The 13540-nt window shown below is 51.2% G+C and overlaps 1 protein-coding gene across 1 annotated transcript in view; it reads right to left on the minus strand.

The window, feature by feature from the left end:
* SMARCC1 (SWI/SNF related, matrix associated, actin dependent regulator of chromatin subfamily c member 1) overlaps positions 1 to 13540 on the minus strand; it is a 65573-nt gene that overhangs the window by 7008 nt on the left and 45025 nt on the right. The window contains exons 23-26 of the mRNA XM_042022290.1: positions 13222 to 13336; positions 12073 to 12227; positions 7923 to 8057; positions 3360 to 3618 (exon numbers count right to left, since the gene is read on the minus strand). Of these exons, the coding sequence (XP_041878224.1) occupies positions 3360 to 3618; positions 7923 to 8057; positions 12073 to 12227; positions 13222 to 13336 (664 nt within the window). The remainder of the gene's footprint in view (positions 1 to 3359; positions 3619 to 7922; positions 8058 to 12072; positions 12228 to 13221; positions 13337 to 13540) is intronic.

Consider the following 13540-nt stretch of genomic DNA (forward strand, 5'->3'; position numbering starts at 1 on the left):
CCTCATTCCATTTCTGCCTTAGGTCAGAGATGATTTACCAGGTGAAAATTCCACCCGAAGGAAGAGTTAATAATGACAGCTACTAATTCCCAGCTATCTCTCTTCCTCCAAGAATTTCCAGAAGTTTCCCGTAGTCCACACCACGAGTATCACCAGAACCAGGAGTTCTCATCCCACTGATCACCAGCCCAGAGCTCAAACAGAAATCAATGAAGTGCCATGGGAAGAAACTGGGAATTTTATTTCCTGTTATAATGACAAGGTGCAGCTTTTCACAGTGAAACTGGAATCCAATTTTTTCCTATTCTAAAAGTTTTCATTCCAGGGCAAAGGGGAGAACAAAATAAGCTCAGGGAAGATGAATCTACGGTCCAGCAGAGCCAGACATGGTCCTGCCAAGGAGAAATGGGTGACCCTCAGCTGGAGATGTTCTCCAGATGGCTCCAGCCCAACCCTCCACTGGAGATGTTCTCCACCACCATGTCCAGACTGACATCTGAGCTAAAAACCACATTTCTGGGAAAAGCCTCACTTTTAGTTAAGAGATTGACTTAACTGTTTCTGCTCCCGAGTCCAGACGAGCCGTGAGCAGGAATTTATCTTCCTCTCTTCCCTCTCCAAATGCCATCTCAGATCCTTTCCTCCCTTTGCTTCCCACCACCCCTTCAGCTCTCGTCAGTCACTCCAAGGAACCGACCTTGGTTCTGTTCACGGTCTGCTGAGCCCACGGCTGCACTTCCAGCTGCTATTGAGGTCAGAACCTGTCTGAAACCACCAGAGAGCACCGAGGTAAGGGCTGGAGTGACACCCAGCCAGCTGAGCAGGAACTGAGCAGGTACTGCCAGCCCAGCTGCCCCATGGTGCTCCTGGATCACTCTCAGGGGTTTGGGAGTTTCTTCTCCCCATCTCAGGCAGTGCCCAAGGCCAGGCTGGACATTGGGGCTTGGAGCAGCCTGGGACAGTGGAAGGTGTCCCTGTCCATGGCAGGAGGTGGCACTGGGTGATTTTCGAGGTCCAACCCAAACCATTCCAGGACTCCATAATCTCCTCACTCACCAAAATTTGGGATCTCCCCCTAGGCTGCAGGAGACTCAGGGGCAGACCCAGTGAGGGAACTCACAGGTGTAGGGTGAGCAAGGTGAAGTTCACCAGTTTGCCATTTTCTCTCCATGCCCTCAAGTCAGAATAACTCTGCTGTGCAGCCAAGGAGCTTTGGCACCTGTGGCCTTCCCAGGCACTCCTAACAAACTGCCACTGAAGAACTCAAGGAAACGAGCCCCTTCTGCTTTCTAGGCAACATCAGCTGGGCTGTGGCTGGAGACAGAGCGGTTTGCTCCAAACTCTGAGCAGGCCTCCAACTCTTCCCTTCACAAAAGCATCAAACCAGAGAACTGTCAGAGGAGGTGAGGGCACATCCTGGTGCTGTGGAATGGGACAGCTCTGGATGCTGCTGTGGGAGTCAGGAGTGCTGAGCCTCAGCCAGGGCTCTGCTGCCCTCAGCCAGGGGAGGTGCTGCTGGAAAAGTCAATCTATCGACCAGCTTTAATCAAACCTGAAAGAGAGATGTTCTGACTAATTAACAGAGCCACATTCCCTGTTCCTGCTCCGGGAGGGACCCCTGGGAATGCAGAGCCCGGGTGGCTGCGAGGGGCTGGAGTAACATGGGGCTGTGTGAGCCAAGGATGGGAGCACATCAGAAAGCAGGAGTTATCAGCTCCCCAGAGAATAAACACAACAATGCTTTAATCTTGTCCCAGTCCCCACAGCAGCATGGAAGGAGAGCTGTGTATGGATGTGCCAGGATTGCCTCCTTTACTCCGTTCCCCATTTGCCAGTTTTCCCTTTCCAGGTTATTCCTTCACAGCCACGTGAGCAGCCCTGAGCTGTCCACACCCCACAACAGACACACTGAGCCAGCATGTTAAATCTGAGTCTAAAGCTAGACCATATTTTATCACACTCACAATCCAATTCCAGCAAAAACCAAACCAGCTCCCAGGGATTTTTGTCCACAGCGAACCCAGGAACTCCCTGAGCCTTAAAAACTGAGTGAGCCTGAGCCTCATCAGACAAGTCTTCCCTTCCTGCCCAGTCACCAGTCCTCTGCCCCTGCTGAGGGAATCCACTTTGATCACTCTGCAGATCCAGTTGGATTAGTGCCCATTTTCCTGGTCACCTGCAAATCCTGCTGTTTCCTGTGCCCTTCTGCTCCTTCCCAAATCAAATGCTTTTTGTCTCAAGAGGAAAACTCAAGTTCCTGCAGCTTCCTGTTGCCACGTTCTATCTGGATTATGACACTCAAACTTTCCAGCCTCTTCAGCAGCTGCCTATGAAAAATCTCCCAAAATACTTTTGGCTAATAACTGATCAGGTCTTCTTCTGGAGCAGGTTTTGGTCAAGCTCCTCGGCTGTGTCCAGTCCCACAACCAGATTCCCATGTGCCAGACACCATTATTCAATTTTAAATTACCATTTCAACAACCTTTAGCAAGTAAAAGCTGCCAATTCACATCAGCACCTGATCATCCCACCCTCTGGAATCAGGAGTATCTCCCCCCTTGGAGATACCCAACCCTCAGCAGGACAAGTCCCCTACCAGCAGGACAGGCTGCACTGGACACTTCCAGGTGACCCCTCTGACCAACACGGTCCTGTGACCCTCCCCTGGCATCAAACACATCCAGGCAGGACACAGCAACCTCTCACAGTCAGGTCTCCTGCCAAAGGAAGTTCCTTAAGGAGCTTCTGCTGCTTGTCCCAGTCTCTTAACTTCCGTGCCATGAACTGGAGAATTTGAGGAATGATTGTTTTTGAAGGAGCATCTGCTCAGATCACCAAAACAAGTCTAGAGAAATACAAATAACCTAAAAACATCTGGAAGTGCTTGGGGCAGCTTCACATTTCACTTGACTTTAGAGCCTGACTGTCCCAGGCAGGGGACTCCCAGCCCTGCTGGACAATCTGCTCTGGGGCTGATGAACCTCCCAGGGAAAAAAAAAAGGTGTTTTCCTGTGGCTGGAAGGAATTTCTCATGTTTGTGCCCACTGCCTCCCACCCTGGTGCTGCTGGGGGGAGCCTGGCCCTCCCTCATTCCCAACTTTTGAGGTTCACACCCTCCATAAGACACCACCTCCTCAAACTCCATCCAGACATCCAGAATGGGGTAAAAGCTCCAAAATGAACCTGCAGAACAAGCAAAGCTCATCCTTCCAGCCAGCCGTGTCTGACAGTGGCACCATTACAAACCAGTAACCCAGACCAGCCATCACCCCTCGGGCAGCCTCCCCTGGCAGCTCCTCTCCCTCTGGGCTCACTCCTACAGGGATTCACGGCAGGAATTCCCTGCTCCCGGCTCTTACCTGGCTGAGGTGGGTGAGGAGGTGGCATCTGGTGGTGCATCATGGGGTAGGGCGGGGGCTGCTGGTGGGGCAGCAGCCCTGGGTGTGCTGGTGCCCCCAGGGGGTTCATGCCAGGCCCGCTGGGGTGCTGGTGGGGCTGCTGGGGGTTCTGGCTGTGCTGCTGCTCCATTTGCTGGCGAGCCCTCAGCTCGGCGTACTTGAGCTGCTCCATGTGGAAGTTCTGCCTCTCGGTCAGCAGCTGCTGCCTCTGCTGCTCCAGCTGTGCCAGAAGGGGACAGAAGGCACAGGCAAGTTAGGAAGGATGCATTTCAAACGTGTTCCTACCAACCAGATGGGGGCTGGGCTGGAAGGAGCCTCTCATTCCAACCCCACCAAACCCAAATCGAACACCTGTCCTGTGGATGTTTGCAGCAGGTTCTGGGAAAGGCTCCAGAGCTTCTTCCAGCTGGAACACAGGGACTCACCTTGTTCTGTCCCAAAACCTCTCAGCAACACAGCTCGTTACTCACAGAGCTCTGCACTGAGAACTCAGCCCTAATGCAGCTCTGGAAGAAACCGGGGCTTTCTCTCTCCATGTTCTGCATGCTGGAATGAGGGAGAACAGGAAACTCAAGGAGTTTTCTAGGCAAGCCCAAAGCAGAACGTGTGTGCAGCTGCAGGAGCTTGGGGATCACAGGCAGGAGCCTTCTCCATCCTCTGAGTGCAGGAATTGGATGCCACAGCAGCCAGACACCAGTCGTTTGCACTATTAAGAGCTTTATGTAAAAAACCTAGGCCAATTAACATCAAATAGGCTACTTTGATTAATTATGAAATCGTGTAGAGAGTGAGACCTGAGCAACCTGGCCTAGGGAAGGTGCCCCTGCCCTGGGTGGAACTGGATGATCCTGAAGAACCTTCCAACCCAAACCAGTCTGGAATTCCATGAAAAGACAAAAAAGCTACAGGAAGCATTTCCTACAATCGGGCATTTGTTTGATGGATCAGTGTCCTGGCGAAGGAAGTGGAATTTGACTTATTTAAGGAATATTGACACATTCCCACATTATAACTCTTGGACAACCAGACCCGGGGTCGCGTGACTCACTTACAAATATTCAATGAGTGTTTTAAGGTAGAGACTGTAATTCAGCTGAAAAGCAGGTTGCCAAGGAGACTCTCACCTAGCACGAGTTCTCCAAAAATCCCAAAGCTCCCTCAGTACTCGGTGTTGGCAGCCTGGCTGCTGACAAGGCAGGGATGGGGAGCGGGAAGGGAGCTCCACAGAACCGCCATTCAGCAGCCCCAGAAGGGCCGAGCTCATGAATTAAACATGCTCCTGGCCGGGGCGGAGCGGCTGCTGCAGGCCCACAATGGCATTATTCATGCTGCCCTGGCTCCTTTCTCCTCGGACACGCTGATACGCTGAGGGAAGCACCCGATCAATCCACCCCACCGGGGAAATGGGGCGTGTGGGGAAACATTCCCGAGGTGGCAGACAGCTGGGAGAGGAACTCCTGCAAATGACCCCAAACAAAGGCTCAGGCAACACTTTTTTATTCCTTTGAGACCCTTTTGTGGCCCGCATTGCTCTCTTCGGGCACCCCATCCCGCTACAGTTTAAAAGAGTCCTTACAAGGATGCCCAAACAGCAGCCAGTGCCTGAAAATTCACATTTGAGTATGGAAAGCCAGGGGAAACTTCCCCTCTATACAATCCCTATGCTTGGGATGAGGACAGACAGTTGGACAGGGGATAAAAAGGCACAGAAAGACAAGTTATAACATGAGCTGGTGTAAAGCTGAGCCAAGTTTAAGCTTGGGCTCTAGTACAGAGCCCAAACCCCTGGTTCTGTACCAGGCTCTGTCACCACCTCAGACACAACCCCTGGCTGTACACCCGGACTGGCATTAAAACAACTGCAGCAACACATTTTCCAGTGGGAACTCCATCAGTAACTTACAGCTGCTCCCCAGTCTCAGTCATTCCTGCAGCTGGAATGAGGCAGGAGAGAGGCTGAGAACCTTCACCAAGGCCAGCTCCTGTCACCTGCCCCAGAATCCCAGAGTGCCTGCGTTGGGAGGGTCTGGAGCCCATGCAGTCCAGCCCCTGCCTGGGCAGGGGCACCTGGAGCAGGTGACACAGGAACGTGTCCAGGGGGTTTGGGATCCCTCTGGAGAGGGAGACTCCAGGCCCCCCTGGGCAGCTGTTCCAGGGCTCTGCCCCTCCTCCATGGAAAGAGGCTCTTCCTCCTGCTGAGCTGGAACTTGTTGTGTTTTGGTTTGTGGCCACTGCTCCTTGTCCTGTCACTGAGCAGAGTCTGGGACCATCCTCTGGCAGCCCTGGGGGAGATTTGTGTGGATTGATGGGATCCCCTCTGAGCTTCCCTTGTGCAGACTGACCAGGCCCAGCTCCTGCAGTCTCTGCTCATCAGAGATGCTCCAAAGCCCTGAACATCTCTCTGGCCCCTGCTGGACCCTCTCCCACAGCGTCTCCCTACAGAACCCTGCTCAGGAAATCAGCTGGGATTCAGGGAGGTGGTTCTGGATGTTACACCTGACAATCCCCCAATATCCAACACCCACTTCTGTACTGTTGTAAAAGCGATGCACCAGGAGGGGCAACTACAAGCATTTAATGTTCCCTAATACAACACATCACTGTGCTACAGCTTCATCTCCAGCACAGAACTTCCTTTCAGCAGGAATTTCCCCATGGAAAGGGTGCTCAGGCCTTGGCAGGGGCTGCCCAGGGAGGTTTGGAGTCCCTATCCCTGGAGGAGTCCCAGGAAGGCCTGGAGGTGGCACTGGGTGCTCTGGGCTGGGGACAAGGGGGGCATTGAGCACAGGGTGGACTCCATGGACTGGGAGGGCTTTTCCAGCCTCAGGGATTCAGGGATTCCTCCCTGAACAGAACCAGCAAAGCTTCAGGTGCCATTAGAAATTCTGGGTCGGCAAAGCTCCACCAACAGGCCCCTGGTTTGCCACACTCAGCACTGGCAGCGCTGACACTGCTCAGCTCAAACACAAATAAATGTGCTTTGCCTGAAATGTAACACCCTCCAGTCTGCAGCACTGACTCCTGTCAACACTCACAATCCCTGCTCCTTCCCTGCAAGGAGAAGCCAGGGCAGCAGGAGCGACAGGCACAGTGTGCAATGGCAACAAGGAGCTTTTTCTGCTTTAATTATTCCACTAAATATCCACAATGACAGGTGAAAAGACCGAATTTAACCACCAGGAAGCCAAGGGGAAAATCTGTATGCACATTTTTAAAAAGGGAAATGTCATATGCCTCAAAAAGGAGGAAAAAACCCCTCCCTGTCACTAATGGAATATATCCCCCAAAGAAAGAATCTGCAGGGAACCTTTCCAAAAGAGTTAGGTCCATTTCCTGAGCTGCCAATCAAATACAGACTGAAACGGTAGAGGATGTGGAGCAATCCAGAAATTCCTGCTGACATCCTGCTCCAAGAGAAGTCCACATCTTGTCAAACTCCATCAGTGTGATTAGGGGGAGCTTTGCACTGGAAAAGAGGTTCTCCGTGGACAGGGTGGCCAGGCTCCCCAGGGATGCGGCCACGGCATCAGGCCTGGCACAGTTCAGGGAATGTCTGCATGATGCTCTTGCTCACATGGTTTAGTTTGAGGTTCTGTGAGCAGCAGAGTTGGACCCAATGCCCTTCCCAGCCTGGGCTATGATTCCATGGATGCCAAATGGGGATAATTCCATTGCATTCACACAGAAGGGCAAATGCGGAAATCCCTGGAATGATGAATCAACATCTTCAACCCATCTGGAGTAACTGTCTACTCACAACAATGAGGCAGCTAAGAAAAAATACATTTAAAAATGGCCATTCTGATAAAAATGAGATTTTGAGTCATCTTTCGAGCAGCCAGAGAGGAAGCACTTCTCCAAAGCCTCTGGCAGTACATGTGACACAACTCCTCGTAATTCCTGAGTAATCCAGGCCCAGGCAGCACCTCTCCATGTCCTGACCTCACTCCTCCCCTGCCCTCCCCTCTCCTGAAGCTGCTGCTGCCTTCCCGGCTCAGGCAAACCCATCATCAGCACCACCACCACAAATGAGGCTGTCACACCTGAGCATTCCCCTTCCACCTCCACACCCCACTTCCAGGGCTTTCCCACGAGCTGCTCAGAATGCCCCCAAAAACCTGAACCATCTCCTTGGAACTGACTCTTCCCCTGGGTCGGGGGAAAGGCAGACAGGGCTGGTTCCCCTCCTAGGGAAGGAAGGGTTCCACCCATTTCACTCCTCCAGGGAAAAGCTGTTCTTAGGTCAGATATAATCCACGTGAAAAGGCCACCTAAAGGCTCAATTCCACGTTCCTGCTTGGAATGAGGATGAGGAAGCAAACCCAGGACACCCCCAGTGTGCTGCTTATGGAATAGACAAAACACTGGATGAAGGAGGAAAGGGCTCAAAAGACACTGTGGGAGGGAATCATGGATTCCAGCTGAAGGAGAAGGAAATAAAGGAGAGGAGAGGAGCTGCTGGTTTTCCACGTTGGCACACACAGATCTTTGCAGTGACAGATGTAATCCCAAATTCCCACTTACTGCCTCTTTCTCCCGGTCCATGATGGTTTCCAGCTCCTCAAAGTGGCGAAGTTTTATCTCCAGCTTCTTCATCTGAGTTTCCACCAAAAGGGCCACCAGGGACTTGATCTTCCTCTCCTCCACGGCCGCCAGGTGCTGGGGATGAAACACAGGGGTTGTTCTGGGAAGCTGGGCACAATAAGGGGCTGGGAGGGAGGGAATCATCCAGCTTCAGCCACCCTGCTCCGCTTCTGGACAGAAAACAGGGAATTAGACTATAAATCTTATGCTGGGAACCAGAGGCCCTTGGAAGATTATGAAGCTTTTAATCAAATAAATAGGTGTGAAGGTTTCCTACAGGAGCTGTGGAGGATGCTCAGAGCAATCCAGCTCTGCCTCGGAGCCTTCCCAGCACTGGGCACAGGGAGCACTTCCAGTGGGAATGCAAATGAGGGAGAAGGGTTGGTTCAGTGGAGTCAGCTGTGGGTCACCCAAAAAGCTCCCAGCAGGACACACACGAGAGGCTGTGACCCAGAATGACCCCCAAGCAGGGAGATGGCACTGCCATGTCTTTGCCATTAAAATAGTTTTTGCTCAAGTAAAGCGCACGTGGATTCTTTATAAGGCTTTAGCTTCATCCCATTTATACACACACATAAATAACACCAGGGGTCTGTGTATATATATATTTGATACATGAGACAGCCAGGGAAGTGTTTCACACCCTCAGAGTGTGACAAGTGTGGTCATGATGCTTTTAGTCGTTTTTATAAAAACCTGCTGCTCAGAACGAGAACGCCCTGAGAAGGCACCCGCCGTGTCCTGCCTGGGGGCTCTGTGCTCACAGGCACACACGTTCCCACCCTGTCCAAGCCTTCCTGACACATCCAAGGCCTGGGGGCAAGGAGGGCTGGGCTGTCAGAAGGGAAAGGTGAGGCCTGAGGGGAAGAAGGAAAAAAGGAAAAGCAGGAGGCTCATCCAGCCCCAGCTGCAAACAGACCCTGACCGAGGGAGCTGGGCCCCAAACTGCCTCAGAACTGGGACAAACACCAAGCTGGAGGAAAGCACCATTAAAAACCTCCTTGTAAAACCCTGATTATAATCAGAATTTCTCAAACCCATGTGATACTGTGCCATTTGACAGCATTCACCTCCCTGACCCACCAGCAGTGAAGGAGGGTTCAGTAAATGTGGGTAAATGCACTCCTGGCTCTAAAGTAAATTTTAAATCAGGTCTGAGAGAACCAGAGTGACTCCAACCTCATCCAACACCACATCCGCCTGAAATTCCATCAGCTGTTCCAAAACTGACCAAAGTGCTGCACACAAAATAATGAAACAATGCTGACAGAACAGGGAATTTCATGTCAAGTAACACTGTTTAGTAAAATAAACTTGTTTGTGTGAAAATTCAGAGTGAGGGAAGCACCTGGTGATACAGAGTCTTCTACCAAACACTTCACTCTGTTTCACATGTGCAATTTTAATAATGAAATGGGATTAACAGCAAATCAAAGCACATGATTAGGTAAAGGACAGGTCTCAAAATACACCTTAGAAAGGAAATTATCCCTGAAGTTTTTCCTAGAGAGACTCAAAGAGGCTGTTCCCCAGCCTGACATTACCTGAGCTTTCCGTGGACAAGGGACAAATCCCTACAGCTGCAACTGAGGAAAACCAGGAACACAAATTCAGTGGTAATTTGAAATGCCTGATAAACCCATCACTGCACCAGCCTTGAGTCACAAATGAGCAAGTGATCCTAAAGGGCTTTTCCAGCCTAAATGGTTCTATAAAAAATAATCACGGAATGCATGAATGGTTTGGGTGGGAAGAGACCTTAAGGATCATCCAGTGCCAGCCCTGCCACTGTCCCAGGCTGCTCCCAGCCCCAGTGTCCAGCCTGGCCTTGGGCACTGCCAGGGATCCAGGGGCAGCCACAGCTGCTCTGGGCACTCTGTGCCAGGGCCTGCCCACCCTTACAGCCCATTCCTTCCCACTATCCCATCCAGCCCTGCCCTCTGGCAGAGGAAAGCCATTCCCTGGGTCCTGTCCCTCCATCCCAAGTCCCTCTCCAGCTCTCCTGGAGCCCCACTGCATCACTGGGATCAGCAGTGATCTTTCTAGGAATGATCTCTTCAGTCCCAGCCAACTCCCAGCAGGAATTCAGGGAGGTCTGTCTGGCAGGAGGTCAAACTGGGACCAGAACAGTTGTTTAGGGAAGGGGAAGTGGTGGATGAAGAGCAGAAGTTCTGCAGCTCAGTCCCAGCTGGAGCAGAGCAGGAGCAGCACAGGACAGGATCCAGCAGGGATACTTCTGCACAGAAAGGAAAAAACCAGCTCACACTGGCTTTCCATTGGGAGGAAAATGAGCAGAAGGGAGTTAAATTCTGATGGTGTTTGTTCAGAAACCAGAACCCGTAAAAACACATTTTAACTGTTGCTCTCTACGAAATACAGAGTCTCACCCTGAACATTCATGTTCACCATTTCTCAAAGAGCACAACTCACAATTTCTTGGTGAAGCTACTGATCCCAAAAGAAAAAAACCAAAAAAGGCCCCAAAACAAATGAAACCCCATTTCAATCACTTGTCTTTAACCCCTGTCTTTCCTCAGAATCCAACTGCAATATTCCTCTGATATCAAATCCTAAGGAAAACAGCTTTCCACATGACCAGGCCTAGAGCTCATGATGAAGAGTTTAATTACTCCCTCAGACAAGACACAGACCACCCAAAGCTCTAATACTGTCTGGCTTATTAAGTGAGTGGGAAGAGAAATCCCTGTTGAACTTGAATTCTACTCTGAAGCGTCAGCCTCCTAATTACAATACATTATTCCCCATAATGGAAAGCTGAAGCTCTTCCAGAACATTGTTACTGCCATAATGGAAAGTGCCATCAGCCAGGTCCCTGCTCCCTCCAGCTCGTTATCTCCAGAGGAAGGGAGCAGCAGCTCATCTTCATTTGGAGCAAGTGGCCTTCCATAAAGGACAGATTAAATCTCACGGCTCCTCATGCAGCACAGGTTTTTCCAGCTGGGCTGAGGAGATCTGTGAGTCCGATGAACTGAGAGTCACCCTCAGGTTCAAAGTGATGCACAAGGGAACCACTTTGGACTCTGCTTCACTTCACCAAAATACTGAACCTCAGCTTTGCCTGCAGTTTGGGATTTTAATGGACAAGGAGTTTTCTGCCTTGTGGGATTTTACAACCTGGTTTGAAAGGCAAGAACGAAAATATCCTCCATCTCCTGGGTTCAAAAGGAGGGACTGCACATGACATCACCCACCATCCTCACTCTGGGGGATGCAGCTGGGGAAAGAGTCTAAAGTTAACGAGTCAAAGATCAGAGTGGAAAAGTCAACAGAACACACAACAGCTCGTTCTATCCATGGAAATCCATCAGGAATAAACACCACCCATGCTTCGCTCTTGGTTTCTGTAAAGCAGGTGGACGTGGAACGTGGCACTGAATCCAAGAGTGATTTAAAAACCCAAATTAGAACTTGAATCCAGAGAAATTTGTAAAGAGAAAACAGACTTGAAAAAGATACTCTAAAAGCAATGAAAGCAGTGTGGTTCCTGCAAGAAGGAAAGGCAAGACAACGTGCAATTAGTAATTACAGGGTAAAGAAAAGCTGATTCAACACAGCTCATTAGAGACCACACACAAACAGGAGTCAAGGGAAGACACCAACGTGCTTTTAACAGAGCTCTTAACAAAACACAGAATCATTAAGGTGTCTGTGGAAGCTGCAGTGCCAGGACAGAACATCCCTCTGTGTCTGCTCCACACAGAGCTCAGGGGTTTGTGTGCAGCCCTGGGGCAGCAGCAGAGGCCATCGAAGGGTTTGTGCCCCAGACCTGCACCCTCAGCACCACAGCCAGACCTCCCAGCAGAAAAAAGCCTTGCCAAGCAATCACACACATTTTGGGCTGCTCCTCAGGGATGTTCATCGAGTCCATAATCACCCAAGGAGCTGCTTAATTACAACTGTTCGTTATCTCACTCAGGGGCCCAGGCAGGAGAAATTAAGGCAGCACCTGTGCTCGCACAAGGTGTCAGGAATCAGAGTGTCAACTCCACAGCTCTGGGACCAAGGAGCACTTCAGGCACAGCTCTGCTGTCCTTGGAAGCCAAGCCCAGGGTGTTGGGGCAGCACCAACCTTGGCCTTGGTGGCAGCAGAGGCCAGGGCAGCAGCTGCAGCTGTGGCCACGTTTCCTTCCGAGATCTCATGTTCCACTTTCTTCTTCCCAGCCTCGGCCTCTTTGTCTTTGCTGCCATCAACGTTCTCCTTGTTCTCCTCTGCCTCCTTTTCCTCTGCAAGACATTCCCAGCCCAGGCCGTTACACGCATTCCCGGGATGGGAGGGCCCCACACTCATTAGGCAGGCACTAATTAACTCCTCCTGACTTCCAGCACTGCTCCCCATCCAAATGCTGACAGGGGAACCCCAGTTTGAGGGGACCTGATCCAACAAATGGGGCAACTTCAAATGCTTTTCATCCCCATCCTCTCAATTCAGCACCTGCCATCAGCTTACCCATATCATTTCCAAATCAACTCCATCAAATCCAAATGCTCCTTATTCTACCTGGTGCTAAACACCTGAATCTAAGTTGCAGGAAAAAAGCAATATATCCATTCCCATCCCTGGCAGTGCCCAAGGCCAGGTTGGACACTGGGGCTTGGAGCAGCCTGGGACAGTGGAGGTGTCCCTGCCCATGGCAGGGTGGCACTGGATGACCCTTATAGTCCCTTCCAACCCAAACCATTCCATGATTTTATGGGGCACATGAGAAATGTCAAAAAGAACAAGGTTTTATGTAGGTGTTGTTATTCCTCAGCCTCAGGCTTTGCATCACTTCCCAGGGAAACTGAACAAGGGTAGAAGTGAGCAGAGAATCCCAGAATGGTTTGAGTTGGAAGGGACCTTAAAACCCATCCCATCCCACCCCTGCCACGGGCAGGGACACCTCCCACTGCCCAGGGTGCTCCCAGCCCCGTCCAACCTTGAGCACCTCCAGCAGTTCCACTTCTTTGCATCCAAAATGATCAAATGTTGTGGAATATGAGCAAACCCCCACCCATTTCTACGACCCACAGGCACTGTGGTGCTGCAATTCCTTCCCCCATGCCCAGGGCTGGGAAGCTCAGGGAGGGATTTGGTGCCTGAGCTCTGCAGGGAGGTTACAGTGGAATCTGCTCTGCTGAACACGGAGCAGCCCGAGGTGCCAGGGGAACATTCCCAGCTGGGTTTGGGGCCTGTCCCAGGCACTCTGGGGGAGGTGCTGGAGCAGCTGGCAGCTGTTACCTGTCTTGGGCTCCGCAGCCCCTTCGCTCTCCGGCTCCTTCTCCGCACTCCGCTCGTTTTCCCCTTCCGGGACTTTCTCCCCTTCCTCAGTTTCACTCTCGGCTTTGTTCTCCACCTAAAGGGGATGAGATTGGTTGGAGAATGGCAGGGAGAGAAGATATTCACCGTTAACTTCATTCATGGCCTTCAAATTAATTAATTACCATAAATGAAGAGATCACACTTTAAAGGGTGGCTGCTGCTTCAGCCAAATCTGACAAACAAAGCCAAAATGTGAGTAAAAGTAAATGCTAAACTGGACCAAGTCCAGTGACCCAGG

This window comes from Corvus kubaryi, unplaced genomic scaffold, assembly GCF_017639235.1.
Source record: "Corvus kubaryi isolate FWS band 111438036 unplaced genomic scaffold, C.kubaryi_AGA036_p1.0 37193, whole genome shotgun sequence".
Classification (NCBI taxonomy): Eukaryota; Metazoa; Chordata; class Aves; order Passeriformes; family Corvidae; genus Corvus; species Corvus kubaryi.